At 39.4% G+C, this 26,964-nt stretch overlaps 5 protein-coding genes and 1 long non-coding RNA gene across 14 annotated transcripts in view; 4 read left to right on the top strand and 2 right to left on the bottom strand.

Annotated features, from left to right (window-relative positions):
- The first annotated feature begins 2,300 nt into the window (after positions 1–2,300).
- On the top strand, positions 2,301–4,577 carry LOC124177464 (coiled-coil domain-containing protein 103-like). 3 transcript variants are annotated; one of them, XM_046559850.1, is made up of 4 exons: positions 2,301–2,405; positions 3,453–3,610; positions 3,702–4,000; positions 4,100–4,577. In XM_046559850.1, exons 2-4 carry the CDS (start codon positions 3,458–3,460, stop codon positions 4,398–4,400), a joined length of 753 nt encoding a protein of 250 aa, XP_046415806.1. In that variant the 5' UTR covers positions 2,301–2,405; positions 3,453–3,457; the 3' UTR covers positions 4,401–4,577. The 3 variants fall into 3 exon arrangements, with proteins under 3 accessions (XP_046415806.1, XP_046415805.1, XP_046415807.1); XM_046559849.1 differs by lacking the exon at positions 2,301–2,405 and having other exon boundaries at positions 3,353–3,610; XM_046559851.1 differs by lacking the exon at positions 2,301–2,405 and having other exon boundaries at positions 3,504–3,626.
- A 219-nt stretch (positions 4,578–4,796) lies between these two features.
- On the top strand, positions 4,797–14,942 carry LOC124177452 (probable phospholipid-transporting ATPase IIB). 3 transcript variants are annotated; one of them, XM_046559814.1, is made up of 13 exons: positions 4,797–5,511; positions 8,016–8,160; positions 9,194–9,466; positions 10,078–10,320; positions 10,669–10,857; positions 10,945–11,525; positions 11,610–12,026; positions 12,136–12,301; positions 12,409–12,787; positions 12,870–13,110; positions 13,191–13,357; positions 13,443–13,646; positions 13,868–14,942. In XM_046559814.1, the coding sequence occupies exons 1-13, from the start codon at positions 5,342–5,344 to the stop codon at positions 13,999–14,001; spliced, it is 3,309 nt and encodes a 1,102-aa protein (XP_046415770.1). In that variant the 5' UTR covers positions 4,797–5,341; the 3' UTR covers positions 14,002–14,942. The 3 variants fall into 3 exon arrangements, with proteins under 3 accessions (XP_046415770.1, XP_046415771.1, XP_046415773.1); XM_046559815.1 differs by lacking the exon at positions 4,797–5,511 and adding an exon at positions 6,548–6,996; XM_046559817.1 differs by lacking the exon at positions 4,797–5,511 and adding an exon at positions 7,129–7,357.
- LOC124177466 lies at positions 7,552–8,132 on the bottom strand. Its single transcript, XR_006869616.1, has 2 exons — positions 7,993–8,132; positions 7,552–7,783 (listed from the first exon to the last, which is right to left on the bottom strand). It is a non-coding gene; the product is annotated as an uncharacterized LOC124177466 (long non-coding RNA).
- LOC124177456 (probable phenylalanine--tRNA ligase, mitochondrial) lies at positions 13,961–17,176 on the bottom strand. 5 transcript variants are annotated; one of them, XM_046559830.1, is made up of 4 exons: positions 17,040–17,176; positions 15,834–16,555; positions 15,439–15,731; positions 13,961–15,327 (listed from the first exon to the last, which is right to left on the bottom strand). In XM_046559830.1, the coding sequence occupies exons 2-4, from the start codon at positions 16,546–16,548 to the stop codon at positions 15,037–15,039; spliced, it is 1,299 nt and encodes a 432-aa protein (XP_046415786.1). In that variant the 5' UTR covers positions 16,549–16,555; positions 17,040–17,176; the 3' UTR covers positions 13,961–15,036. The 5 variants fall into 5 exon arrangements, with proteins under 5 accessions (XP_046415786.1, XP_046415783.1, XP_046415784.1 ...); XM_046559827.1 differs by having other exon boundaries at positions 17,000–17,103; XM_046559828.1 differs by lacking the exon at positions 17,040–17,176 and adding an exon at positions 16,736–16,990.
- LOC124177465 (LYR motif-containing protein 4) lies at positions 17,009–18,110 on the top strand. Its single transcript, XM_046559852.1, has 3 exons — positions 17,009–17,133; positions 17,262–17,382; positions 17,774–18,110. The coding sequence occupies exons 2-3, from the start codon at positions 17,300–17,302 to the stop codon at positions 17,964–17,966; spliced, it is 276 nt and encodes a 91-aa protein (XP_046415808.1). The 5' UTR covers positions 17,009–17,133; positions 17,262–17,299; the 3' UTR covers positions 17,967–18,110.
- Positions 18,111–18,533: 423 nt separating this feature from the next.
- LOC124177455 (transcription factor AP-2-epsilon) overlaps positions 18,534–26,964 on the top strand; it is a 205,486-nt gene continuing 197,055 nt past the window's right edge. The window contains exon 1 of the mRNA XM_046559824.1: positions 18,534–19,121. The gene's annotated coding sequence lies outside the window, so the exon portion shown is untranslated. The remainder of the gene's footprint in view (positions 19,122–26,964) is intronic.

The raw sequence follows: 26,964 nt of genomic DNA, 5'->3' as shown, positions 1-26,964 counted from the left end.
TTGAATGAAGCTCCTCCAATTTTCGGATCAAACAATCATTTTGTATTTTCGCTTTTTTCCACGAAGAGTTATCACAATCGCACGCCGTGTACCAGTTGCTTTGAGATAAGGCTGGAACGTCTGTTCTCCAAATTTCAGGGTTCCTGATACCTTTGCAAAGATTGCCTAATCCTTTTTGGAGGTCGGTAAAGTTGCGTAAATTTATCTCTTTCGGGGGCGGCTCAAATCCCGTATAATTGAATTTTGACCCCAGCTTACACGGCTCTGAAAGATATTCGTTGGGTTTCGCAATCCAGGGAATCGTTCGACTGTTATCTGGACAAGTTGGAGCAGCTGTAAGACTTGGACTGTTCAGTGAAGATCTGAATTGGAAGCCCTTGTTTATGTTCCCAACACCATAATCGTTTGCCAATTCGATTTGATTCTCCGTTATCGTGCGGTACGAATTTCGATTACGAATTGGATTTAATTCTAGGGAATTACTTTCTTCCTCGTCGAATTTAATCCTCATTTGATCTTCGCTCTGTGCAAAGTTTGTGGTACTTCGCTGTTCCCAGCATCCTTTCCATGCCAATTCAAATCTGCCTGTCGTGTCTGATAAGGGGACAAATTCATCGTCAGGCGACAACGAAAGTTCTAATTCTGCGTGATGAGAGATGATTGATCGATCGCTTATGGTTTGGCAGACATCCTGAAATGTCACCATTTTCCCTGGCAATGAGAGCGGATGATAGTTCAATTCGATTTTGGAAGTTTCTTTCTCTCCGGAGCAACTAAAGGTCGAGCTTTGCCGATGAGTTTTAATCGGGATCTTTGACTTTTGGTTGGTCTTTAATTGGGCCACCTTTTTTCTGACCAAATTGTCTTTCACTTCGTGATTCGAAGTGAAATCCTTGTTACCCGTGGGATCAGAGGTTGCAGGAATCAGCACCTGCCACGTATTGCGTTTCAAATGTCTTTCGACGTGTTGTTGCTTGAAACATTGATCAAATTCAGCTTCCCGTGTGCCGTTGGTTAAATCCTCTTCATCTGGTGTCGGAACATGAGTGGTACCGAAATCCAAGGTTTCCCGTACCAAAAACTTGAGTCGCTTTGGCCTTTTTTTTCCTATCATTTCCACAGTTTCCTTCATCGAATTCCCAAATGTCAAAGTATTCGTAAGAATAGAGGTCGTGGGTTCGTTAAAATCATCCTCGGACGTCACTGAAACCATTTCAACCTCTTCTTCCGACACTTTTTTAGGCATAAGTTTTGACTGGGTAATATCCAACTCAATGACTTCAGTCTCTTCTTCGTGTACGTTACTCTCGAAATCCAAATCACTTAAACTGAGAATATCAGTGCACGTTTTCGAAGTTACAGACGAGTCTGAAGGCAAATCGATCTTTGAATTGACGATTCCGAAACATGGGTCATCAACGTCGTGGGTGTTCGCAGTTACGAAGCTTTGTACTGGTGAGATTTCATCCTCATTTTTGAAGAGGCAACAGTTTGAAAGGGTCGTTGAATTTTCTACTACTGGATCACTGAAAGTGACTCGTCGCTTGGGAATCAATAGGTGACCACTGATTTCCTTGTTCAAAGGCTCGAGCTCAGTTTTTGATTCCAGGGACTGTTCAGATAAATGAACTTCGTTCACTACCTTTTCGAGATCCTCCCTTTTCCGCGTTTTGATGAACTGGACAAATTCAAGTAGGCCACGATCCTGCAGCCTAGAAGATCAATGCTAATTTTGAATACCACCAGGATATGATGTAGTCCTTGATCAGAATAATACCTGGAATCACTTTGTGTTGCCCAGATCAAAGCTTTTCTCTTTGATAGATCAATGGACTTTTTAAAATTTATTGACGCTATTTTACGTTTAAAATATTCCGGCAGTATGGATTTCTTGTTTTGCAAGAGGTAACTCAGTTCCTCTTTGGTTAGTACGCAATTAGACTCTCTCAAGGATTTCGGTGTGAATGATTTCGACGGGAAGAAGTTCTTCACAGAGCTGGAAATGTCAAGCAAGGACAACGAGTCTGTGATGATAACGTAAATTTAACATAAATTTGAAAACTACAGAAGTAGTTTTGTTAATTAATATCCGCAGTTGATTTATTAATAATTTGAATTCATTATGAAACCTCAAGTATTTTTCTCTCTGCTCAGCTATTTCGAATTTCGACAAACTTTGCGATTTTTTCTCTGTTTTTTCAGCCAGCCAACGCTTGTAAGGATGGCCGTTAAAGTCAGTTGACAGACATGTGACCGTTGATATTCCGCAACAACTATCCCCAACAATAAATTCTCCACTTCGTTTCGAGCCTTGATTTAGCGCCGGTGATACTTTCAAATCCGAACCGGAAAAAAGATTAGACGACGATGACGATCCGGCATTCAATATATTCATCAACCTGAAAGTAAATTAACATTCATTATTATATTTGCACAGTATCGCTGCAATTGATCCTCACCTAAGCATACGAGCTATCAACAATTCAAAAGCCAAGTGAGCGTGTTCCAAAGTATTACCAAGACTTTGTGGAACGACTGTATCTCTGAGAGAAGGGACGGAGCTCTGGGAAGAAGTGACGGTCACGACGGAAAAGGAGGACCCAAAAGACGATCTTGAGAAGTAGAAAATAATCTAGAAAATTGCTTTCTACATCCACGGCTTATATCAAGTTGGATTCTGAATTGTGTATTAACCTGGAGCACTCGACTCCAACGGAAACCGACGAGCAGGAACAATTTGCCCGCAAAGGCATCAAAGTATTCCAAAGATCGGCAGCTTTTGAGCTGAGCAATGATGGCGGGAGTCGATAATATCCTCTCTGCGGTTTTTGCAGTCGATTTTTCTTTTGCCATAAACGATTCGTTGGCCAGACATTAGTCAGGATTGATACAGACGAAATTTCGGACAATTCCTGATTGGCTTCTTCGAGCTTATCGACGGGCTTTTTTCCCAAGGTCTTGTTAACTAGAGTGAATAATTTTTTTTAATTTTTCGGAAACAGTTGTTGCTAGGTTCTTGATTTTTTGCAACGAATTTTTGAAAGGAAATTCGAACCTACTCAAAGAATACCAGCCTGTGTCATGCTGCACCTTCATATCGACTATAATTTTCAGTATAAATGTTGGTGGAAGTTTAGGAATGCCTTTTTTTTACATTTTAATATTTTTTTAGCCACTAGAGTAAAATTTAAACCCTCATGGCGTTATGAAGATATTAAACAAAACGGTCAGGGGTAACATAACCAAATTTAATTAATGATATTTCCTACAAAGTACGGAGACGGATAGGTAAGTAACCATGGCAACAAACAGTTTCCTGGATACCTCGGTTTTACTTGTCACTAAAATATAACGTAGTTAGTGCAGTAAATATCAGCTGATTGACAGATTTGACTAATATAGTATAAATAAACATAAATATACAACAAATTACTAGTCAAAAACTTTCTCAGCAAAAATGAGCATTTTGGAACAACCTATCGATTACGAAGCTCTTGAAGTTGAGTTGCACGATGCCGTAAAAGCCGACGCTTTATACAAGCTCCAAAATGATGCGAAAATTCGTGCGGTCGAACAGCGAGTTCCTACGTACGATCAATTCAGAGAAATGGTGTGATGAGAATTTTGTAAAAATTTCACATTTGGGGTAAATACAAGTGACAGTTTTTTCGTCGTTCGATAATATTTTACATCCTTTCAAGGTAAGTGCAGCTCACTTGAAACCTGTGGAGCGTTCGGACACGCAGCCGAAGTTAGGAGTTCGGTGGAACAGCGTAGCATCATGCACGACTTCAAAAACTCAACTTCCCCACTGCTTTTACACGTTGACAAAGTCGATGTCCCAGAAGCCTGCAGACTCGTTTTATACCAACAAGCAAAAAGCGGAGGATACCACAATTATTCAAAATGTGCAGGCTCCGAAATCAACTGAGGAATTCTTACAGACGTGGAAAAAAATAACTGATCACAAGAAGAGATTTGAATATTTATTGACCATAAAGTAACATAATTGAGCCATTTAAGATTTTGAATATCAATTACCGAAGCCGGCGAGTTTTGAAACACTCTCTGAAATTACATTTTTCATACCGTGTTTCAGGCCCGTCGTTTTTATCGAAATATTTCGACCTGAGGTCCCTCTTGGCGTTCTGGGAGAGATCATGGAGGCATGCCTGAGGAATTTACCAGAGGGTGACGATGTAGATACGGTGATTGATGTCCTGACAGCTCTCAGTCATTGCAACAGGTTTCAGTTGAGCGTTAACTTCATGACGCAAGAGGAAAAAGATGTTTCGAAACAATTATTTCGAAGATTGCTTGCCAGGGGAAAGGCTGGGGATGGGGCGGCAGAAGTTACCGTCGATATGTTGCGGAAACGGTATCAAATCAAATTTGACTGAATCTGTGACTTACATGTACGCCTAGTGCGTAAAGTACCGCTGCATTGTGAAGGATAATTGTAGGCTTCGTCTGTATTCAAGATATGAAGTGTGGAGATGTGTCTCGAATATGTAACGATATGCGCATGCAAGAATTTTCCGTGACATTTGTCAGACAATAAAATTTATTGCTCTCAACGTGGCGTGTTTACCAGAACGCAACTCGTAATCCGAACCTTGTTTTCTGCTACAAAATATCTTCAGTGATGTGTGTTGTGTTTTTCTTATGTAAAATATCTATAATGAAATAACGTTATCGCGTTGTCGAGTCTTTCAAATACAGGCGCCTTAGAGCATGCGCGATGGGAAGATCACGTGACATCTATTGTCATACGGTCTTCAACATGGCGGTTGACAACATACGACTATTTTTCAAATGTTGTGAATTTTGAGGATTAGTTTAGTACCGTAGTTTTTTTTACATATTTTACTTAGTTCAACGACATCCTAAAATTTACCAAACGTCTTGAATACCATTGTCGATACTTGTTAAAACCAAAGAAAAAATACCGGCAGGATTTACCGTGGCTCGTGAAAATTTAACCTTACTAATATTAATCAACATGCTAAATATGCGACAGTACCGGATAATACTAATATAATTCTTGTTTTAAAACATAAAAACGAATAGGAATGATCACTCCCTTCGACTATACGTAACTATAATAATGATAAGATATTTGTTTGACATGTAAACAAAACTTTGTAGACGTATTTATTATTTGCGTATTTCGCTGCGCTTCGAGATAATCTTTTTACGCTAGAGTCCGAATTATTGAAACTAGTCAAACATCGTCGAAACTAACACGAATTAATTACACGTAAAGAAATATTCTAAAAAATTTCTCAACGGTCTTACTTCATGTCCTAAAATACTACATGTATAAATATAACATTCAGCTATGAGGCTGGAGGAGTTGCCATTGCGTCTTAGCTCGGACGAACGAGACTTCGAAATGGATGAAGAAACTGACTACCTTTTGCAACCTTCGGAAGATAGCATTCGCTTGTTGGCGTCAAGAAATCGACGTTTCAACACCTGCTCACGATTCTGCACAAACATTTTGTGCGGGTAAGTTAAACATAATCTGCATCAAATTAATTTATTGCCAGAATTATTCACCACAAAAATGGTTCGAACAAATTTCCCGCCTCGATATCGACATGAGTAAAATCGATATTTGACGGTTTTCAGTATTGCCGCCAGGTAGCAGCAACCGACTGAATGATGATTCTCAATCAGGGAAACTTTGTACAATTGATGATCGCGTGGAAAATCTTATTGTTGACCGAAGAATTTGAAAGACGGTTATCCTAATCCGGGTTTGTGTGTCCTTGTGGGATTGCGGTTTGAACGACTTCCATCGATAAAAAAGTTACCGGACCGCTAACACCGCTGCTCATTGTCCTAAGCCAGCCCAGGCTCACTTACCTGCGGAGTACTCGACGCGAAAATTTGCCCAGAGATAACCGTCTCTAAATTCTTTCGCCAACGATCCCATTCATGAAAACAGAAAACCATTGGTCTTGAAAAGTAATTAATAATGCTGAAGAGTTTTATCTTTCTACCGCCGCAACCATGTCCGCATTTATGTCTTTCAGCGGGAATGCGACAGTTAAACGCGATGAACGACAAGAAATAGCGGGAATCCCGCGATCAATACAAAGTTATTTCCAAAAATATTCGCGATTGTAATATCATCTCACGCTTTTACAAAGCATGGCGCGATACGTCCGCGAAGCATTGAAATTCCTGCTTTGAATGATTATTTCAGTTTGGTAATACTCGATGATTGCATTGACCGGTTTCGATCAATGGTACAATTCTTCCCGACCGACTGACATTACTCTAGCTCATGTTCCTACATATCTTCTTAAAAATTGAATGAGATTTCATTCATAGATTTGACGATTTTTATTCCATGTGGATTGCTTAGCTATTTTTGCCTTCAATTAATTTGAATAAAAGCATAATGTGTAAAAAATTAGAGCTGTAATCTCGATTACCGATCGTACGGACCATGTTCCGATTGACCGAATTGATCACTTATTGACCTCTGTCTGATGCGTAGTTAATTCATGTTCGCTCACATAGGTGTCCCCAGTATATCTTTGGGGTGAAAACCTGGAAGACGTCCATTTTCATAGCGTATAAGTTGAACAAAAACAATGATGTATATCGGCATAAAATAGAACACAACACGACGTGCTTATTTACCTCTATTGTACTACAAGTGTTAAACGCGGAAATTTTAACCGAAACCCTTGCCGTTCTTGGTTCTTTTGTCGTCGTGAACGGAGGCGTGCCTCGCTGGATGATGTCATTGGAAGCTGAAGCGTTTTTGTTATCTCGCTAAACGGTGAATTCGAATTTGTCTCGTCCTAATTCAGGCTATGACTCTATGGTAATAATTGAAAGACTGCGAGCCGCGTCATGTTAAGTGCCGTTTTCTAAACGATACACCGACCAAATGGAGACCCACAGTAACGTAATAAGACTTTCGAAGGAGGACATTCCGCTGATATCGAGGCCCAGGAATGACAGGTCGTGGACAAGGTGACGCACTTCTGTTATACGACTGAACCCGGAAAACTGCGTATACCTCGATTTTTCGACCAATTTCTATCGGCGGAACGTAGCTACCCAAGTATACCCAGCGGCTATGAACGCGACGAACGCTTTACGCCACCGCAGTTCGTTACATCCGGCAGTTCGCTAAGTTTATTTAACGAGCGAATTCGTCTCGTCAAAATCGCGGTTGCGTCGCTGCATATACGTCGTACCTATGCAAGCGTCAATAAATTGTTTAACGATCGTGATAAAATTCAGTTGCCACCAGCTGCACTTCCCCCAAAAAAGAAATGTGTAGCCCTCCTTGTTGCCGCACGACGCATGAGCTTAACTCTCGGTTTCGAACGTTCGTTGTACACATTTAATAACACAGTTTATATTGTTGCGAAATCTAATTATCAACTAGTGTGCTGCAAGCAATGCAACAGTGTATATGTCAGCGGTCCATTTGTTACTTAATTTATTTCACGATCCTAAGTGTGTCGTATTTATTAATAAAATTAAAATCTTGACTTTTGGTATTTTTACATACTGACTGCGTTTTTTTTTTTGTCTTTTTTTTTTATTCTACTAGTTTTCTCTTTTTTTTACCGCAATGGAAATCTCCTGCAAAAATATTTTCTGTCCTTCTGCTAATTGTGAGCTTATCTTTCACTTCGTTTTAATTGCGTCGTGGAAAAAGCTTGCTTCTTTACGTTTCCAATGCAAAATAGTCTTGCCTTTACACTTGAACATGACGTCATTCTTAACATTGTGCCCAATTGTCCAAACACTGAAAAAGATAAATAACCTGAGGATAGCATAAATTCATTTAAATATCAATTGGAACAAACGAGCTTGTTTGTTTTCATATGTTTGCAAAAAAGCACTGAAACAGCATTGAATCTTCACATTTGCAGTACTAACATGTACAACCAGTAGATTAAATTGCTTAAAGTTTTACAAATTTTCGTTTATCATGGTTAAGCAGTTATCGCTTACTTGATCGCAACGTTTCGTTACAGATGTTGCACATGGATGTGGCGACGATGTTGCAGAGAAAGGGAACTCCGAGCCAGGACAATTCACATTGGACAACCGCTGTACGAAAAGTTTCCAACAAATGTTATCAGGAACCAAAAATACAATGTTATCACATTTCTACCTCTGGTGAGTTAGTGAATAATTAGTGCGGTACTAATTATTCGCCATATCTAATTATTTGGAATTCTAACATCGTAGTCATAAGCATGTGTCGCTTGAGACATTAAATTCAAGGTCACGGAAGTTCCTTCTACATTACCAATAGATTGTCATGTAAGGTAATTTAAATATGATAGTAGTTGTACTGATAGATGTGTTACCTAATTATTGATTGGCTTGTAAGTTTTTGTGTAAACACTTTCACACTATGTGGTCTTGTCAATGCAATGAAAAATTGGTTTGTCAATATTCTGTTATAATTAATAGTTTCAGAACGTCAGATGCAGTAAAGTAAATTCGTTGATGAAGATAAAAGTAAATATTTTGGATGATATTTTATCACATTTGTAATTAACGGTATACTCTAATTTGAACAATACTATGGTAGTATCAATGTGTCAGCTGTATTTCTGATATACCAATAATTTGGGTTTTGAACCTATTTTCATGAAAAAATCACCAGAATTTTTATTATCTATATTTAAATAATTATTGCATCAACCATGGTAAGTGCATTTGGTAGGAAAACAGAATTCTGCAATTGAATTTCTTTATTGCTGTAAATCATATTAAAATACAAACTGCAATGCATGGAGAATAATAATCAGAAATCAAGGATGAGTTTACACATGACCCTAAAAGTTCTGAAAGTACAGAATTCAATAGTGTTGAGACTAATAATGGAAGGTGGTGAGTCCAAGTTCAGCTCAAAGCATAACACTAAAAAATCAATAGAGCATCAGCATGAGAGTTTGTCTTATAGATTTATGGAAACATATACACGTCTACAAGATACAATATACCTTACTTCTTTTCGCGTAGTAGTGGGCTATTTATTGATCTGACCCAATGATCTTATCAAGCTATCGGTTTTAGGTATAGAAAACTTTCTTCTACTGGTTTGACACAATACAATTTCAACAAGTAATAACAATAAAGTATTTAGGTAAAAAGTGATTTTGTACGTTATACTTTGAAAATATATCTTTCTTTTCTCTAGGTTCTATTTCAGCAGTTCAAATTTTTCTTGAACCTGTACTTCCTCATAATGGCCATGTCTCAGTTTTTACCTGACATAAGAATCGGATATTTGTACACATACTGGGGACCTTTAGGCTTTGTTTTAACAGTGACAATTTGCCGTGAAGCCGTTGATGACTTCAGGCGTTATAAAAGGGACAAGGAAGTCAATGCGCAAAAATATTACAGAATAGTTCGAGGAAGTGACACACCAGAGCTTGTTCCAAGTTCAAAATTACGAGTCGGTGACTTGGTAAGTAGACCAAACGAGCAATTGTTTTCTTTTTTTAATCAAAGCAGTAATTAAATAGTGGCCTTGTCACATTGAGTTTCATTTCATTCTGGTTCAACAGCAATAGGTTTTTATTGTTACTTTATTCATGCCCGTGGCCTAGTAAGAATCAATAAAGTTCACTGGTATGGGCATTCATGGCGTGATAAGCTTATCTATGGGCGCAACCCAGGTGAATCACAGCTTTAGACAATATTTCTTTGAAAGCAACTCCACTATGTTTATGGAAAATCTGAAACAATTTATAAAGTATGATATATAGATGATTTACTCCTTTTAATACGAAATTTTAATATTAAAGAATTTTATTCCGTTTACCCATAGTTTTCGGAGTTTTCGGAGTATCCAAATATTTACATTAGTACTCGTGAGTCATGACGTCAGCAAGACTGTGATGTTGTACGTTCAATCAACTCTTCAGACCTCTTGTTGTATAAACAAGATTTTTAACTAACTTAACAATTTTGTCTAGCCTTGATATCAAAAAAAAGTACCATCAACCTAAGAATCTTACATATGTATCTCGTTGGGTTTTTAAATTGTATTTACACTTGCCTCATTTGTATGAATAGGTAATTGTTGAAAAAGGCCAGAGAGTTCCAGCTGATTTAGTGCTGTTACGGACTACTGAAAAGTCCGGAGCATGTTTTGTCAGAACGGATCAACTGGACGGAGAAACAGACTGGAAGTTGCGGTTAGCTGTTCCTGCTACTCAAAAATTGGATAACGATGCTCAGTTATTTGATATCAAAGCAAGCCTCTATGTCGAAAAACCACAGAAAGATATACATAGCTTTATCGGAACCTTTACGAGAGTAAGTATGTGAAGCAGTTGGAATCATTTGAAATATCCAAAAAAATGTTTAATTAATGGTACCTGAAAGTGAAGGGATAAAAATTCTTTGACAGTAATCAGCTACCTGTTACTTTAAAATTTACTATTTGCAGTATTACTAAACATATATTGTCTTTATGTAATTTTTGTGAAATCCTTAAACTGAGTTTGTTGCTTGTAAATCTTGTTTGCTCATGTTAAAGGCAATGGAACATATGTGATGTTAAAGAGATGTTTACATGGGTTTTCATAGAAAATTCAGCTTCAAGCTAATAGATGATTGATGAAGGTGATTTCTTATTCAGTTATTTGTTACATATTTTTCTAGTATGATGGATACAGTAGTGAAGAAAGCCTTGGTGTGGACAACACCCTGTGGGCAAATACTGCAATAGCCTCAGGTTCTGCGTTAGGAATAGTTGTCTATACTGGCCAAGAAACCCGATCATTGATGAATCATTCCGCTCCAAGATCCAAAGTCGGTTTACTTGACCAAGAGATCAATCAGCTAACCAAGGTAATTTAATTTTTTCTTCTACTGAGTTCAGAGATCATGTAACCTGGAATATTACAAAGACCTACATCAGCCTTAAATTACTCACAGGTCTTATTTTGTGCGGTGATTGGTCTTGCTTTGGTAATGATGTGTTTGAAGGGTTTCAACGGCCCTTGGTACCGCTACATGTTCCGTTTCGTATTGCTGTTCTCATACATAATCCCCATAAGTTTGCGAGTAAATTTGGACATGGGCAAGACATTTTACGCTTGGTGTATTCAAAGAGATAAAGAAATAGCAGGCACAGTTGTCAGAACGACAACTATCCCTGAAGAACTGGGCAGAATATCGTATTTGCTTAGCGACAAGACGGGAACATTAACACAAAATATAATGGTTTTCAAAAAATTGCATTTGGGAACAGTATCGTATGGTCAAGAAACGTTTGACGAAGTTACTTCTGTATTGAAAGCTTACTATTCGACACCAAGCTCTGAAAATTCTCCAATAAGAGTATCCACTATGTCTTATGGTGGTAAAGTCAGAAGATCTGAAAGCACAAGAATTTACGAAGCTGTCCATGCCCTAGCACTTTGCCACAATGTTACGCCAGTTTACGACGATTCAACTGTTACTAATAATTTGGATACAGTAAGCGTAGAAACTGGAGATACAGGATCTATTCAAAGGTATGACTATAGGCACATTATTGTTTTGTTATGTTTCTAGTTCTGAAAGTGCCGATGTGATAACGAATCACTTTTTATTCACAGCCAAACGGAAGCTGATCAACACTATTATCCGGCAGAGCAAAAACCGAGTTACCAAGCCTCGAGTCCAGATGAAGTCGCATTGGTGAAATGGACCGAAGAAGTTGGTTTGGGTCTTGTAAAACGTGACTTAGTATCTATGCAGTTGAAGGCACCAAATGGACAGGTTTTGAATTACCAAATTTTGCAATCTTTTCCTTTCACATCTGAGACGAAAAGGATGGGTATCATTGTCAGAGAGGAAGCCAGTGGCGAAACGGTGTTTTATTTGAAAGGCGCCGATGTTGTTATGTCGGGAATAGTACAATACAATGATTGGCTCGAGGAAGAATGTGGAAACATGGCCAGAGAGGGACTGAGAACTTTGGTTGTCGCTAAAAAAACTCTCACAGAAGAACAATATCTCGATTTTGAAGCTAGGTATTCAATTCCAATCTACTTGCAATTATATAAAACATGGGCTTTCGTTATTCTATCGACCAGTCATGTAGGGAGTGTCCGCATCACTCTGAACATTAACGTTTTCCAGGTACAATGCAGCACGAATGTGCGTCAGTGACAGAGCTTCCAGAGTTACCGCAGTTATAGAAAGTCTCGAAAGGGAAATGGAACTTTTGTGTGTCACAGGCGTTGAAGATAAGCTCCAAGATCGAGTAAGGCCTACTTTGGAGCTGCTAAGAAATGCAGGAATCAAGGTACAAGTGTATTGCCATTCTAATTGTGCCAGAAAAAATTTTAACGACATTGTTTAAACTGTGATGAGTAAAACAAAATGGAGGGTCACACTCTTTCAACTTTTCAGATATGGATGTTGACAGGGGATAAATTGGAAACAGCAACGTGCATAGCAAAGTCTTCCCGACTAGTTTCGCGAACTCAAGGACTTCACGTATTCAAGTCCGTTGTGACAAGAACAGACGCACATTTAGAACTGAATACTTTTAGGAAAAAGCAAGATTGCGCGCTTGTTATCAGCGGAGATTCTCTCGAAGTGTGTCTTCAGTACTATGAGAATGAATTTCTGGAATTGGCATGTGGCTCGCCAGCCGTCGTCTGCTGTCGATGTTCACCAACGCAAAAAGCCGAAGTTGTTACGCTCATACAACAGCACACTGGCAAAAGAACTGCAGCAGTTGGTGACGGTGGAAACGACGTTTCAATGATACAAGCAGCGGATGCTGGTGAGGATGTTATTTTGTAGATCGTTAATATATTTTTAGCTTATGACAAGCTTGGACTAATTGATATTTTCATTTTTTGCAGGCATCGGCTTGGAGGGTTTAGAAGGACGTCAGGCATCTTTAGCTGCTGATTTTTCGATTCCTCAATTTAGTCATCTCTCTACATTGTTACTCGTTCATGGCAGACGAAGTTACAAGCGATCTGCTGCTCTGAGTCAATTCGTCATCCATCGTGGCTTGATCATTTCTACAATGCAGGCTGTGTTTTCAGCGGTTTTTTATTTGTCGTCTGTGGCGTTGTATCAGGGATTCTTGATGGTTGGGTAAGTATTCAAAATCAATACCCCAAAATTATTGATTGATTACGGTGGCAGAGAAACATTCAATTTGGTCTTGTTTTCAGCTACGCAACGATTTACACGATGTTCCCAGTGTTTTCATTGGTATTGGATAAGGACGTATCCGAAAAAATTGCACTTACCTATCCAGAGCTTTATAAAGATCTTAGCAAAGGACGTTGTCTGTCTTATAAAACATTCTTTACGTGGATTTTGATCAGTATATATCAAGGTAAAATACTGTTTATAATCCTTTTCACGCTGTACACTGCTGCTACTGATTTAAGTATGTGACTATTTTTTCAATAAAATTTTAGGGGGAGTGATAATGTATGGTGCCCTCATCATGTTCGAAGATGAATTCATCCACATTGTGGCTATTAGCTTTTCGGCGTTGGTATTAACAGAATTGATCATGGTGGCCTTGACTGTTCGAACCTGGCACAAAATTATGGTTCTTGCCGAAATTTTATCTTTGGGGTTATATTTGTTATCCTTGGTCGTGTTGAAGGATTATTTCGGTAAGTAAAAATTAATCATTTTGACAGTTTTCATCAAAGACAATAGTTATTTTTGTAATTTTGTCAATAGTCTTGCACACTAATATATTTTTCATATCGAAGTTAGTATTGGAGTTGCGATCACACCCCATTTCATCACTATACTTACTACATTCTTAATACTAGCACAATATTTCTTTTCACGTGTGCTATAATAATGACAAAAATTTACTTTTATACAGATGCCGAATTCATAAAAACCACAGATTTCCTTTGGAAAGTACTAGTGATAACGTTGGTCTCGTGTATGCCGTTGTACATTTTGAAATTTTTGAGAAAAAAGTTTTCACCACCGAGTTATACAAAGTTGACTTAAAGTTTAATGTGATAAAATTTGACCAGAGGATATGCGTAATCAAGATAAACTATACCCTGAAGGATCAATTATCTAATAATAAATTGTCACAAAAAATTACTGATTACCTAAAATATTATACACATGATATATTAAGCATCAACGCATTTTACGGCACTCACGTAAATTGAAAACGAGGTCTAGGCAAACTCACTCGACACAAATTTATGGGCCTTGTTTCAATCATTCAAACCGGGACACTGTAATTAAAGATTTCCGTGGAAACACTAGATTTTTATTGCATCCAAGCATAAATGGTCTTTTACTACAGACGAGGTAAAACTTTTCCAGTTGGACAGATCTCTTGTGTATGTCAATATACTTCGAATGAAGAATACAAATAGCAAAACTTGAAAGCTGCTTTCAAACTGTAGTGGTTTATTTTCTAATAATACAATGCTAACACATTTTTTTATGCTGCCGTTTTATAAGTTACCTGATCAAAAAAAAAAAGTTGTAATTCAGACAGTTATTGGCATTGCCCTATGAATATTAATCAAGGCAGTCAAGAGGATTTTGAAATATTCTGCATTAGTTAATAGGTATATTTTAAAAAGCTTTGTGATTCATTGCAAGGTTTGCCTAATAGGCCTGCTTTGCTTATATTTCTGATAATTTAATCTTCAAACGAGACAAGTAGTTTATTAAACGTCGCATACTAGACTCAAAAATTAAATTTTAATTGCTCTGCATACCATTAGAGTCGTGAGATATAAACATATATTTTTTCCTGAGAAAAATTTTTGTGATCATGTTATAGAGACATTTAAAAGTATACACAGAAACGATGACTAAAATAAGATTGATAACTAATTATAAATATACATGTATACATGCATACATATGTTATTATATAATCTGTTTTTAGTTAATTTATGCGAAATAAAATAATATATTAATTACTTTAATATCCTTATCAAAGTACTAAGAATGGTTGACAGGGTACAGTTTTAACACAGCGTTCTGTAAGTAAACATGATTTATTAATATTTCAAATTACCTAATCTCAACATTGAATTTATCCTGAACAGCTCTTCCGATTTTCCGGTGAATAGTATTAACTTCGAATTTTGTCAAAGTGCGTTCCATGTGTCTATATGTAATTTTATAACAATGTGACCTGCGGTTATTTTTCGGATGAACAAAATCATCTATCAATGCGACTTGCTCGATAATATCCCCTCCAATATCCCTGACTATTTCGAAAAAATCGTTTGGCGTGAACTCCGTTTCGTTTGGCAGCCAGAAACTTATATCATTTGAGGATGGTGGATAGATACTGACTCGCTGAAAAATATCATTTATTAGTTATATCTCAACCCTTAGCAACCGAACAAATAGAAGAAACAGAGTAATATTTAAATTCATTCAAGACGAAATCAAACTTCTGTACATTACCTTGTATACAATTCGTGAGTGGTAATCCTCGACCTTAAATTGGTTCAAAAAACCAGGATCTTCACTCCAAAACAGCCTGATGTCTGGTATAGAGTAGAACAACATAGCAAGACGTTCCAAGCCAGCACCAAATGCCCATCCTATACGATCTGCAGCTCCAGATTTCTGTAAAATTTCTTGCCGTACTATACCACATCCTAGGACCTCTAGCCATTCATCATGCTTCAAAATTTCCAGCTCCCAAGATGGGTGAGTGAATGGAAAGTATTCGTCAACCCATCGATATTCAACATCTATGAAAATAATGACACGTTATAACATATGGATGAAGTGGTAATTTTCAAACTATTCCAGTACGAAGGAGCAGACAAAAAATTACTACAATTTAGATGCACCTTGACCGAAGAAACTCTTTACTAATCCGACTAGAACGGTTTTTAATTCATGTTCCATAATTTTTGTTGCTTCCAAAGTATGGCACCCTTGTTTATCAGGACTGTCCGATTCCCTGTGCTCAAATATCCTCAAGTTTTTAGAGTCCTCTACATTCTGAAATATCTCATCTTGTGTCCGAAGTCTCACACCATCCACTTGATGAAATACAGGATAATGTGTCGAGTTAATATCATCTCTTCGATAAACGTCACCGATGATTAAGAAGTTGTTTAGACCCATCAAAATTAGTTCTGCCTGGTGAGCCGTTGTATGAGCTCTGAGTAAAGTTTCAGAGTTGACATAATAGCAATCAGTTTTACTTCGACTGGGATGATCTTTTGGTACAAGCAGCGAGTCAAAATTTTGTTCGACCGTGACAATTGGTCTCAGATTATCATGGACACTGAATAATGGATTGCCCACTTTATTTGGATAGGCTTTGTAAAAATAATCTGCGATCCGTTGTCTTATGAGTGACAACGGATGATCAGGTTTTAGATGTAAGTTTTTTCCAGGATATTGGGATATCCTTTTTGTCACATTTGTCCATTCGTCTATTGGGTATTTCTGATCGAGAAGTTCAAGTTTCTTTCCTTTTTTCACCAGTTTCGATGCAAGGGAGTATTTTCTAGCAGGCGATATCCACACGCAGGCATGACGTATGGTTTTCAGCATGCTGTATCTGTAGTTTATTATAAAAATTATGTTACTTTATCGTTCTACGAAATATGCGATGAATACTTGGGCAAAAAATGTTTAATTTTTCTAAAAAAAAAGTTACAAAGAACACGTGTATCCACTGTCATTCAATTCTATAATCACATAGAGCAATTGGTTTCGGAAATTTTCTCTGAATGAATACCTTAACAACTGTGTATGAGAAATCATCTTTAATCAATTACTGAGACAACACCGATAGTCACCGGTAGTATTTACAAGTACGTATTTAAAACTAAAATAAGGTTAGATTATATAAACCAACGAGCGCATCAGGTATGCGTCTCACAGTCTTCTCACATAATATCTAAGAAAATTCCAATTGCAATTTACTACGGTGAATATTTCACACAATTAATATAAAAATTCTTTTACAATGTGAAATTAGGGTTAGGTTAATTGTTGTTACTTTTTAAAGGCCCCTCTAGATGGCCTGCCATCGTACACACCTGAGTTTTCACTAGATCGAGAGAAAGAGTGGGAAGAGTTACGTTTTTCACCTACAACTTCCATTCAATGTCTTCAAGCTCTCTCTACCACCAGGTGTAGCATTGTTGGCTTTATATTAGTTTAAGATAATATATTATTATTGAGAGTCTTTGGTCTGCATAATTTTCCAGAGATCATTGTGTCAATTTTTGACTTTGTATAATTTCTTACCATGTTGGCAGAACTGGCTATCGAGTGGTTTGTTTAGCTGCCAGGAATCATGGCTGTCGCCCGTGAAATGATCGTCAACCTCTACCGAAATTTGATCAGAGAAAGCAAAAAATGGGATTCGTACAATTACAGGCAAGTGCAAAATATCTATCTAAATACGTAGAGGTGGTAGGGCTTGATATTCATTCTCTTTCGTCCGCTAAGAGCCTCGATTAATGTCGGCGCGCATGGTTCGGCTTACGCAACGTAGTAGGTCGAGTGACTTTCTACTTGACAACCACGTGCATCCGGCACTGCTTGAGAAACTTGTTAAAACAATTCTTATAAATTTGTAACAGTGTCAACGCGCCAAATAAACCGTGTTCGAGAGCTAAATCAATTTTGTTTGAAATGACTTAACTCTTACAATTAATAGAATGTTCTCGCGTACGGTTTTTCGATTGTTATCGTCACGTGACATAGCATCGCCTCTGCCGATAGACAAGCTGATTTTAATAATCGCGTATTTAATCTTGTATTTCAGAATGTACGCACTTAGGAAAATCCGTCATGAATTCAGAGAAAACAAATTGCTCCAGGACGCAGAGAAAATAAAAGAAAGTTACAACTACGGACTGACGAATCTGGATATGATCAGAAGACAAGTGACGATCGGGAATCTCTACAGCACTCGGCAGCTCGTGATAGAAACAACACCGACGCAAAAAGCGCTGTAAACTTAATCATTGGATAATGCAACGGTACGAATAATTGTTATTATTTAATACCGTTCAGTGATTTGTGTAAAGGACTTTTATTGTTGATCAGTTCGTTTATTAGTACTAAGCCGGTAATTTATAAATAAAAATCAGTCATCTCTGTCTGCTCATGTATTGTATGGCCCCGCTCTCAGAACAATCGTATATCTGAAAGTATGCATCGTCGATAATCTACAATCTCCAAAAACACAAGACTGCCAATTTCAGAATCTGTGCATTGTACGTACGTTTTATTTACATTCGAAATACAAAATGCACGACGACTTCCGAGCATTGCGATTAATGCTCCGCCATGTCGCATGTAATCACGTAATCATACGACCAGAATGCTAATTATTCGATAATCTTTTTCGAACCCGTTCGACGGTCGAAATTATTTCCGAATAACTTGGTAAATAGTATGAGAAGTACGTCAAACATCTTGTACACAATATATCTGATCATATCTCCACACGAAGAATCGAGTGAGGTTACTTATACGAGTAACGATTACCGGTCTAGATTGCTACAAAGACAACGGTATCATAATTATCAAATAAGGGCGGTACTCGCATGAAGAACACTTTGTAAACAGTAAGATACGACGAACAGTTTCTGGTTTTCGGATTCGGACGGAGCTATGTTTATTCTCTTACGAGCCACGGTCGCGACAGGCAAGGGACGATTCGCTCCGTTGCTTTAGACGGCTTCAAGTGTAAACATAGCGAATATTCTTACTCTCAGAAACATCGCGATGATGCAGGATCTTGTGCATTTATACGACATCTCAACACGTTACTTTCGTGATTTCGTTGCCGCTTGCATGCATCATTTACTTTTAACCGCGTACCGCGAAATAATACATATGTTTCTCCTGATCTTAACAATTTTTAATTGAGCGATGTGAAGTTTTTTCAAGTGCGTGTTATTTAACTTGTTGTAATTTTCATTTGCTGCAGTAAAACAGTGTAAATGCTTCGTTTTTGGAGGCTTAGAAAAAATGTCTGACGTCGATTGAGATTTCAATTATTCCAAACGTCAAGAAGAGTGAAAGAAGCTTGACGGTACAATCAACTCGAACTACGAAAATTTTAGGTATCATCGGTCGCGGACATTCTGCCGATGGTGTGATAGGTAAGTCGCTTTAAGATTCTTCTAATTTAATCATGACTGCGTCCTGTACCTGTAAAATAGTGCGTTGCGCTGATGCTGTTTCGTTTATCGAACAATTAAGTTATTTGTGTGCGGGAAAAAAAATGTAATATCGGGACACGCAAATTTGTTACAGACCGTGCCTAATAACAGGCAATTTAATTGACAGACCGCTCTTAGCGTTTTACTAACATAGTTTCACTCACAATCAGTAAACATAGCGTATTGGTAAAACGATTTGCTACCTTACGTACTGCCTGATTTATTGGGAGTGTAGCATGCATCGCTACAGTGATGTCCTATTTTACCGACTACTGATAATATCATCTGTCAATGATGGTTAAACAGATGACAACACCGTCATCACTGGTTTGTTTCTTCTCATACCCGGTGTTGCTAAGGCGATTCAAATCTATGTAAATGAATGAACACCATAGTTTCACACTTGAGATCACTGACCATCACTGACAGTTATTAACAGCGCTCAGATGCAATCGGACGGGTTGCACAGTTAAGGTTACTGCGAATTCTGCGAGTTTTCCAAGAACCCTAAATTTAACGATTCATTTTTGCGAAGTATTTTTATTTCGCAACTTGAGATTTGTTGGAAATTTAGTAAACTATTGATATAATTCAAGAAAATACAAACATATTTTGGAAATTTAATTCGTTTACAGTAATTCAAAAAAAGCAAAAAAAAGTGATATTTTTCTTACATTTTCCATTACATTAGCCTTATTGACTTCAACCTCGTGCGTTAGCACCGACACAATTTTAATTTGCAAAATTCACTCGTAAAATTTTTCTGAGGTTATTAATTAAGTGGAATAAAGACGCACAAAAAAGTATATGATTCGCTATGCAACAATCGATGAATTGTTGGTATGTGATGAATAACTTGCTGCAGATACGCGAGTAAAAATTATTCCGCGGGCTTGGTTTTTTGGCTAAGCTCGTCACGCAAATTCTCTGTAGAAATGACGGCGAATCTTTGCTTTTGGACTAACCACTGGAATACATAGCTACTTATTCTATGCCGCCTTAGTTAGATTTTTTCTTTATAAAAATTTAAGCTCCAGAACATTTCAAGTGTAGTTTCTCTCTCCAATGCGGTTACGCTAAAGTATAGAATATCCATGCTGGTTTATTATGATCTAATTTGTATGATAAATAATTAAAAAACAATCTTGAAGCTTACACATGGACTTTACGTAAGAATATGACAATTTTCGAGACGGGTTTAACTGTCAAGATTGTGATTTGTATTTTCTAGTGAGTTTTCTTTCGTTTGTAAATGCGAATATGGTGAAAAAGACGGGGAAAAAATTGAAATAAAACGATGGTTGGCATGTGTCATAACGATGGAAGCATGAAAATTGGTCACAGCCATACAGTGCATTTGGTAATATTTCGCGTAAAGCGACCAAGGTGTGGGTATAAAGTGAACCTAAAAAGTTGAACGAAAGCTACCAACCCCTCTCAAGCTTCCTCAAGATGTCTGCGCCTCGCTTGCGCCTAACGCGCCCAGCAAAAACTTCGTAATGAGCGAAACGAGCCAAGCTAAGGGGTGATGTTTGCAAATCATTAGTCTGCCGTCGAAAGCGCCTCCCAAGTTAAGGGGAAGGAAGCCCTACGAACATGAATGAAGAGGGTTGTGTGAGTGAGGAGGATGAACGAGGAGGGTTGAAGTCGAAGCAGCACGAGGACCACTGACGTCTTGTTTGCCTACGTACCGTAGGATTATTCGCTTCCGTGAAGAAGAGTTATAGATGTTCTATGAAAATTCAGCCTCCATGACGGTAGCGTTCAGCTCTCGGTTCTTGGTACAGCTATTTGAAAATGTTCGAAGACGTCGTAAACACCGTGCGGCTGAGGTGTTCGCTGTGAAAGAGAGGAAAAGAACAAATAAAAAAATAACGCTTACGAGCTGTAAGGAAAAAGATTCACCAAGAAACAAATACAATTTGTCGTTTGTGGTTTTGCTCGGAGGCGTTACTGCACCTTTCCCAGGATTCCGGAATTACACGGAGTGTGAAAAGACTCTCTGCAAATGAGCCCTTGCAGAGGTAGCAAAAAAATAAGAAAAAATCAACTCGTTACGAAGACTTTCTAACGAACGTTGAAAATTGTTACGTAGATCGCTTCGCATCTGTAAGTCAGGCTTAAGATGTCTGAATCCATCACGAAAGATATCCGCCATTAGGATTACAAATTTACTAGGATGAAGGCGGTTTCCGTTTTTACGAAAATCACATGTCTGGAGCGAGATTTTGAATTTTGCATTACATAAAATCAGAAATTTAAACACCAACTCATTGAGGACGGGGTGGCTTTTACAAGAGCTTTAAATCCTCTGACGAATTACCTGCAATGGTGATCTGGAGGTACCAGCGCAGTAGTATAGACAACGGTCTATTCGGTACCTTCGCCCTCTGGAAACAAAGAAAACAAAGATTTTACTTGGTGAAATTACACGCAAGAGGAATTACTGTAATTTGAGGTTCTTCAGAAAGCGTACCTACAGTAGGCGGCCGGAGGAGCAGACAGGGAATAAAGACGTAAGAAAAATCCGGGAAATGAGGTTAAGTCAAGCGGCAAAGACGGCAATACTCGCTCTAACCAGCGTGGACGAAGGTTTCGCGACGTTGCGGTTGAAGCTTCTCGGAAACTGAAATTACTTCCTTTGCTTTGCTGTAAGGATGGAAGTAAGAAGACGGAGAAGGTGGACGGAAGATCATTTCTTTTAGAGCCGTTTCACCCCGCTTATTGTATAAGTTTCTCATCCCGATTACTGACTCACCGCTAACCGTCAAGATGCGACAACGTTAATTTAGTTTGCACGCGCATAGCTAATCGGGCAACGCCACGTAATGCGATTTGATCGTCCAGAGTCCTCCGGGATAACCATGACATAACAGCCCTTCCCTTGGGAACCTCCATAAATAATACCCGTATGCAAATATTGTGACGGGCCGTTTCGAATTCTAGTATATACGTATGTCATTGCGATTTCCCGTCAACCTTTCGCCCGCGATCTTCCCGACATCACTGGATGTTAAAATCAAAATGATCACCACTTTAACTACATCAAATTTTCAATCTTATGCCCTGTGCAATTTTCTGTGGAGATTCTCTCCATCATAGGGATTCTTATTTCTCTATAATATTGCGTTAACTGTAATTAACATTGATGTCCAAAGTCTCGATGATCCAGCAAAATCCATATTTCGGTTAATCGGTTTAGGTGCAGTCGTAATTGAAACCACTTGTACAACTATGCCGCGGAAATATAAATGCCAACTGTTCTATTTATTTATGAGATCCCAGTAATTAACAATATTACAACGACTTTCGACTAGCTCAAGTGCACTATACGTCTATATACCTTTACAGAGAGAGAGAGAGAGCGAAACTTTTCTCGCGTTACGTTCGTCCTCGCTGCAGGTCGTAGCAATTCTCTTTACCACTGTTTGTGATCTTTCTCACGACCGGCATATTAGTGGCACCGGGATGATCCTGTTAACAGGATCAGACCTCTTCTCGGGCCGAGGGTCTCCGCGTCGAGTCTTTGTTATTGACAGCCACACGTCGCCGTTGTCCTTAGGGAGCTGGGCCCAGTGCGTCTGGAAAGAATTATTGCTGGAAAGAGTTCTACTTTAATTCGCCAGTTATTGGATCAGGTCGTGTTTACCCACATGTCTGCAATCAGCTCTTGCACGTACCGACACGCTAGTGTGTGCACGAATATCGTGGAACTATGGAACTGGGAATGAGCAGCCAGTAGCAACGAAACGCTGGGTTTCACGCGAATACGAAATCCTGAACCCCGGTGCAGCGGCGCTAGCCGCGAACTCTTCCATTCCGGGAATCATTCTACCTCGGCTCCTTTTCTCCGGCTCGTTTTAGGTTCTTTTGGGTCCCGCAGCCTTCTACACGAACCGCAACTATATAGCACGGGCTAACCACCCACCCAACAATTATATTTTTACAACGTTGAAAACAAAGTGTTCTTCGTGTTTCGTATAATCGGTCCATGGAAAAAAGCACCCAAAGCCGACGAGACCTCGGAAGAGATTGATGGGAACCAAAGTTGCGGGTGCGATGACCCAGGCATTTCGATGTGCCCGCTTGGAACACAACAGCAAGTGCCCTGAGTAGGCGGTGGTTATTTTTATGCCCCCTAATTACACATTCTTGCCCGAGCACTTGGAACGTTTAGGTTTGTAGGTCGGAGTCGTATGATCTGGTCCTCTTTTCGTCTCTTCTCTCACGTCTCTCCGCGCCTTGACACGCGTCTTACACAGTTATAAAGAATGTGCAGATGTAAAGAGCGTACTCGGCCTGTTACGAATGCGGTTGTTCACGACTCTCCGACTCGTATGGAACACCTTTCACCGTCCTCAAGTACTAATTTATCATCATTTTATTGATATCAGTTACGACATGAATGTACGTTCGCTAGTGAATTATGACGAACGGTTTGCATGCGGTTACATAATACGACGCGTCTAGTGTTTAAAAACAGTCAGTATTATCATGTTTTACACGTAGAGTTTTTGCATCCTGTTTATGGTTGAACTCTTGTCAATCTGGAGTCGAGAGCCGTCGGGATAGACTAATTACCTATTTTACATATTGAGCAATGTAATGAAGTAAACTTTTTTAGAGAATTTTTTGATCTACTTAATGCATTTTGAAACTGCATCAATTTTTACCCGTCGAATTTTTGATATACTCTGTCAATTGTTGTTAGAATGATTTGAGTTGATATTAGGGGATAAACCATTTTTCAGGCGGTATCTCATATCTATTATTGGGTGACAAAATAACGAACCCGTATTTCTTTTTACCGAAATGTAGAGTTATGTGAGAGGTTCGATCGCTGATCGGGAACTATAATAGGTTTGAGGTGTGGGAGAATGCGAAAGAGAAAGAAAATTTCATCTTCGAACTATTCACATGTGCAGGGATACTGTATTACATTTACGTGTATTAAGTGTAGCGTTGAAGGAGTTTACGAGGAGGATACGCAGCTGGAATTTGGGGATCTCTTACGTCAATCAATCAAGGATAATTGTCCGTGATGGTCGACGGAGCATTCTGAATGTGTATATACACACACACACATATATATATATATATATATATATATATATATAGAGGTATATGGGCATAAAACAAAATTATGAAATTATTTTCCTCCAACGATGAAATATCGCGCGGCAATTTAGGAATCTCTCCGAGCTCAAAGCGAGAAGAAGAGAAGAGAGCGGTAAAAGAAAGACGAAAAGAAGGGTTTTGGAGTATAGAAACCGCTTGAAATCGCTCCGAAACTGCGTCAGGAAAATTAAAAGGAGTTTAAGACGTCTACGAGGCTTGATTTATCGGCGTCCAAAAAGATACGAGAGTGAGAATGATTTATAGCACGTATACACGCGTCGTTTGTCCGACGATGTTCTTCAATTTGAGAAAAAAAGATAAGAGAATTGCGCAGCTCACCTCATCGTTGTAAAAGAAAAATTCCGCTCATCGCTTCACGATTCATCTCATTGTCGAACGAATCGGCACATGTCACTTAGCCCTGGCTCTTTGAGCCCGCCATTTGACTATATAGGTCTGTTATCCACATCGAAAGTATAAATCCGTCTCTCACACAATGCATAGATTAATTCGTTGATTCGTTCGCCCTAGCGCGCATCGGTACATAGAGAGATACCTAGTTCAAATTAGGGTCATAATCCCTGACCGCCTAGATAGAAATCACCCTTCGCTCTGTCCGTCCGACTATTTACCGACTGTATTTTAACCCTCAATTTGTCGTCAACAGCTAGCACGCGATTCCGAACCCATTGGGAATTTTTTGTGGGTTCATCCGCGTCCCGGGTTTGTCCGTCACGTCATCATGGCCGCAGCCTCTCGTCTATACGCAACTAGCGGTTGTGCGGTAGGAGGAGTAGAAAAATGCGTGGAATCCTCTTTGATCAATGGGATAGTTCTTTTTGTTTTTCAATTAACTTTTAACCACCGCGCGATGTAACAATCGTTCGAAATTTCCATGTTTCGATAATTACTCGTCCCGCCAACGCCGGCCGCAAGCGTCATCTCATCGGAGATCAAAGGCGTCACTTGCACCTGTCCCACCTTCGCCAAACCCCTGCCACCCTCAAACCCCGTTGTCAACGGCCAGGTCGGCGATCAAGCGCACAGGGGGATTTATAGCTCGCTGTCATTTCATTAGATGTCCAACGAACGCGACTCCGCGTTTAGGCTCCGAGCAAAACCTCCGGACGAGCTGCTCTCGAGAAGCTGCGGGACGATTCAATTAGGGAAAGTAGTTGTACACACCAAATGACTTAGTATTTCCAATTAGCTCCGCATACCTCGAAGTGATTTGAAATTACAAGCAGTTGTTCAAGGCTGGTAGCTTATACACGGGAATTATACGTCGTGCACCTACGGGTATTATCTGCCCGCCGGAGTGCCTATCGCCTGTAATACTTGGTTACTCTAAGTAGACGCTACTCGTGCAGAGGGTTTGCCTGTTGATTGGTATATACCAACTCTCATTACAATTTTATAAATCCGGGTACACGCTCCGACGCGTATCTCTTCGACGGTATCGAGCCCGGTATCGAGTGGAGATGAATGATCGCGTCGAATGACGACCGAGGATGACTCGCGACTCGTTATTTCGTACATATTTCCACTTACTTGCGTACCCGTCGTCCCCTGGGTTGTCGATTATTGTAACAGGTTAATTATCGGTACCGGAGGCATTAACCTTTTCAACGTACTGTCATTCGTGAGGTCTGATCACCCCGAGGCTCCGATTCCCCTCTAAGACTCTCGTTGCCCAATTACGTAACTCCGAAATGGCTGTAAAAGCCGAAGCATTAACGAGCTCACCTAATTAACGATAGAATCCTGCCTTCCGAGTGCAATGAGCGTTTTTCCAACGTCCCCACTTCCTCCCCGATTGACTTTTCGGCAGCCAACGAATGCCAGGAATCTCGGTACCGAGATCGAGAAAACGAGGGAGAGAACGAGAGGTGTGTTTTTGGGTGTCGATGACAGTGATTATCCCGAAACGTCGGATGTTTCGAACGCCCTGGAATAAAACCGGCCATGTGTAAGGTGCGCCGTGGCTCCGGTGTTCAGACACGTGGGCATTTCACCCAACATGGTCCCATACATGTGCGCATAGATTCGTCATCAGCTGTTGCGGTCTGCTATACGTAATAATAATGATCATTTCGTTGAGTGCATCGTATGGGGCCCGAGGGCCTGGACATAAGTCACCCAGGAACCCCCCAAGGGTCCCAGCATCCGACGAGGAACCCTAGAATTATCGCTAAACGTTAGCGACTAGACTCTATAGATCTATTGCGTATAAAATTCTAGGTTTTGAACGACGCGGCAGAGATTGTTGGATGCGAGGGTGGACCGGCAACCGGCGGTTCACCGAGCTGGACTATACGAACCAGCTAAATGTCGGACTCCACAACCTGCACCTGATTCTTCGGACCTAGAATTTTCTTCCATCAGTTTTATCGTCTTCTTTGGTCATGCGCGACTCGAAACTGCTACTTGAATTCTCGAATTCTTTGCTGGGGTTCAGTCCAGTGGTCAGCTTTGTCTTGTCACGTTGTACACGTTGCATGCGTTGAAACTTACCCAGGTTCGCGTACGTACCACGTTCGTATAACGACGTATAATGTCACTGCATCGGACTCTGCCGAGTCTCGGTACAAAGGCAAAGCTTTGCCCAGGGCAGCTGTTGCCTGCCTCCATGCTTCCCTGGCAGCCTGCCCGCTTGCTCTGAATT

The sequence above is a fragment of the Neodiprion fabricii genome, chromosome 3, assembly GCF_021155785.1.
Source record: "Neodiprion fabricii isolate iyNeoFabr1 chromosome 3, iyNeoFabr1.1, whole genome shotgun sequence".
Classification (NCBI taxonomy): Eukaryota; Metazoa; Arthropoda; class Insecta; order Hymenoptera; family Diprionidae; genus Neodiprion; species Neodiprion fabricii.
The sequence above is the reverse complement of the archived record's forward strand: the minus strand, read 5'-3'. Positions and strand labels throughout refer to the sequence as shown.

Bases quoted from the DNA above. Each gene is read 5' to 3' on its own strand.
- LOC124177452 (XM_046559814.1), top strand. From the start codon at position 5,342: ATGAGGCTGGAGGAGTTGCCATTGCGTCTTAGCTCGGACGAACGAGAC. The intron at 9,467-10,077 runs GTAAGTAGACCA...TTGTATGAATAG, and splicing joins AATTACGAGTCGGTGACTTG to GTAATTGTTGAAAAAGGCCA. The intron at 11,526-11,609 runs GTATGACTATAG...TTTTATTCACAG, and splicing joins GATACAGGATCTATTCAAAG to CCAAACGGAAGCTGATCAAC.
- LOC124177456 (XM_046559827.1), bottom strand. From the start codon at position 17,103: ATGGAAGTTGTAGGTGAAAAACGTAACTCTTCCCACTCTTTCTCTCGA. The intron at 15,732-15,833 runs GTGCATCTAAAT...TTATTTTCATAG, and splicing joins AAAGAGTTTCTTCGGTCAAG to ATGTTGAATATCGATGGGTT. The intron at 15,328-15,438 runs GTAATGTACAGA...GATATTTTTCAG, and splicing joins ACTCACGAATTGTATACAAG to CGAGTCAGTATCTATCCACC.
- LOC124177464 (XM_046559850.1), top strand. From the start codon at position 3,458: ATGAGCATTTTGGAACAACCTATCGATTACGAAGCTCTTGAAGTTGAG. The intron at 3,611-3,701 runs GTGTGATGAGAA...CATCCTTTCAAG, and splicing joins ACGATCAATTCAGAGAAATG to GTAAGTGCAGCTCACTTGAA. The intron at 4,001-4,099 runs GTAACATAATTG...ACCGTGTTTCAG, and splicing joins GAATATTTATTGACCATAAA to GCCCGTCGTTTTTATCGAAA.
- LOC124177465 (XM_046559852.1), top strand. From the start codon at position 17,300: ATGGCTGTCGCCCGTGAAATGATCGTCAACCTCTACCGAAATTTGATC. The intron at 17,383-17,773 runs GCAAGTGCAAAA...CTTGTATTTCAG, and splicing joins TGGGATTCGTACAATTACAG to AATGTACGCACTTAGGAAAA.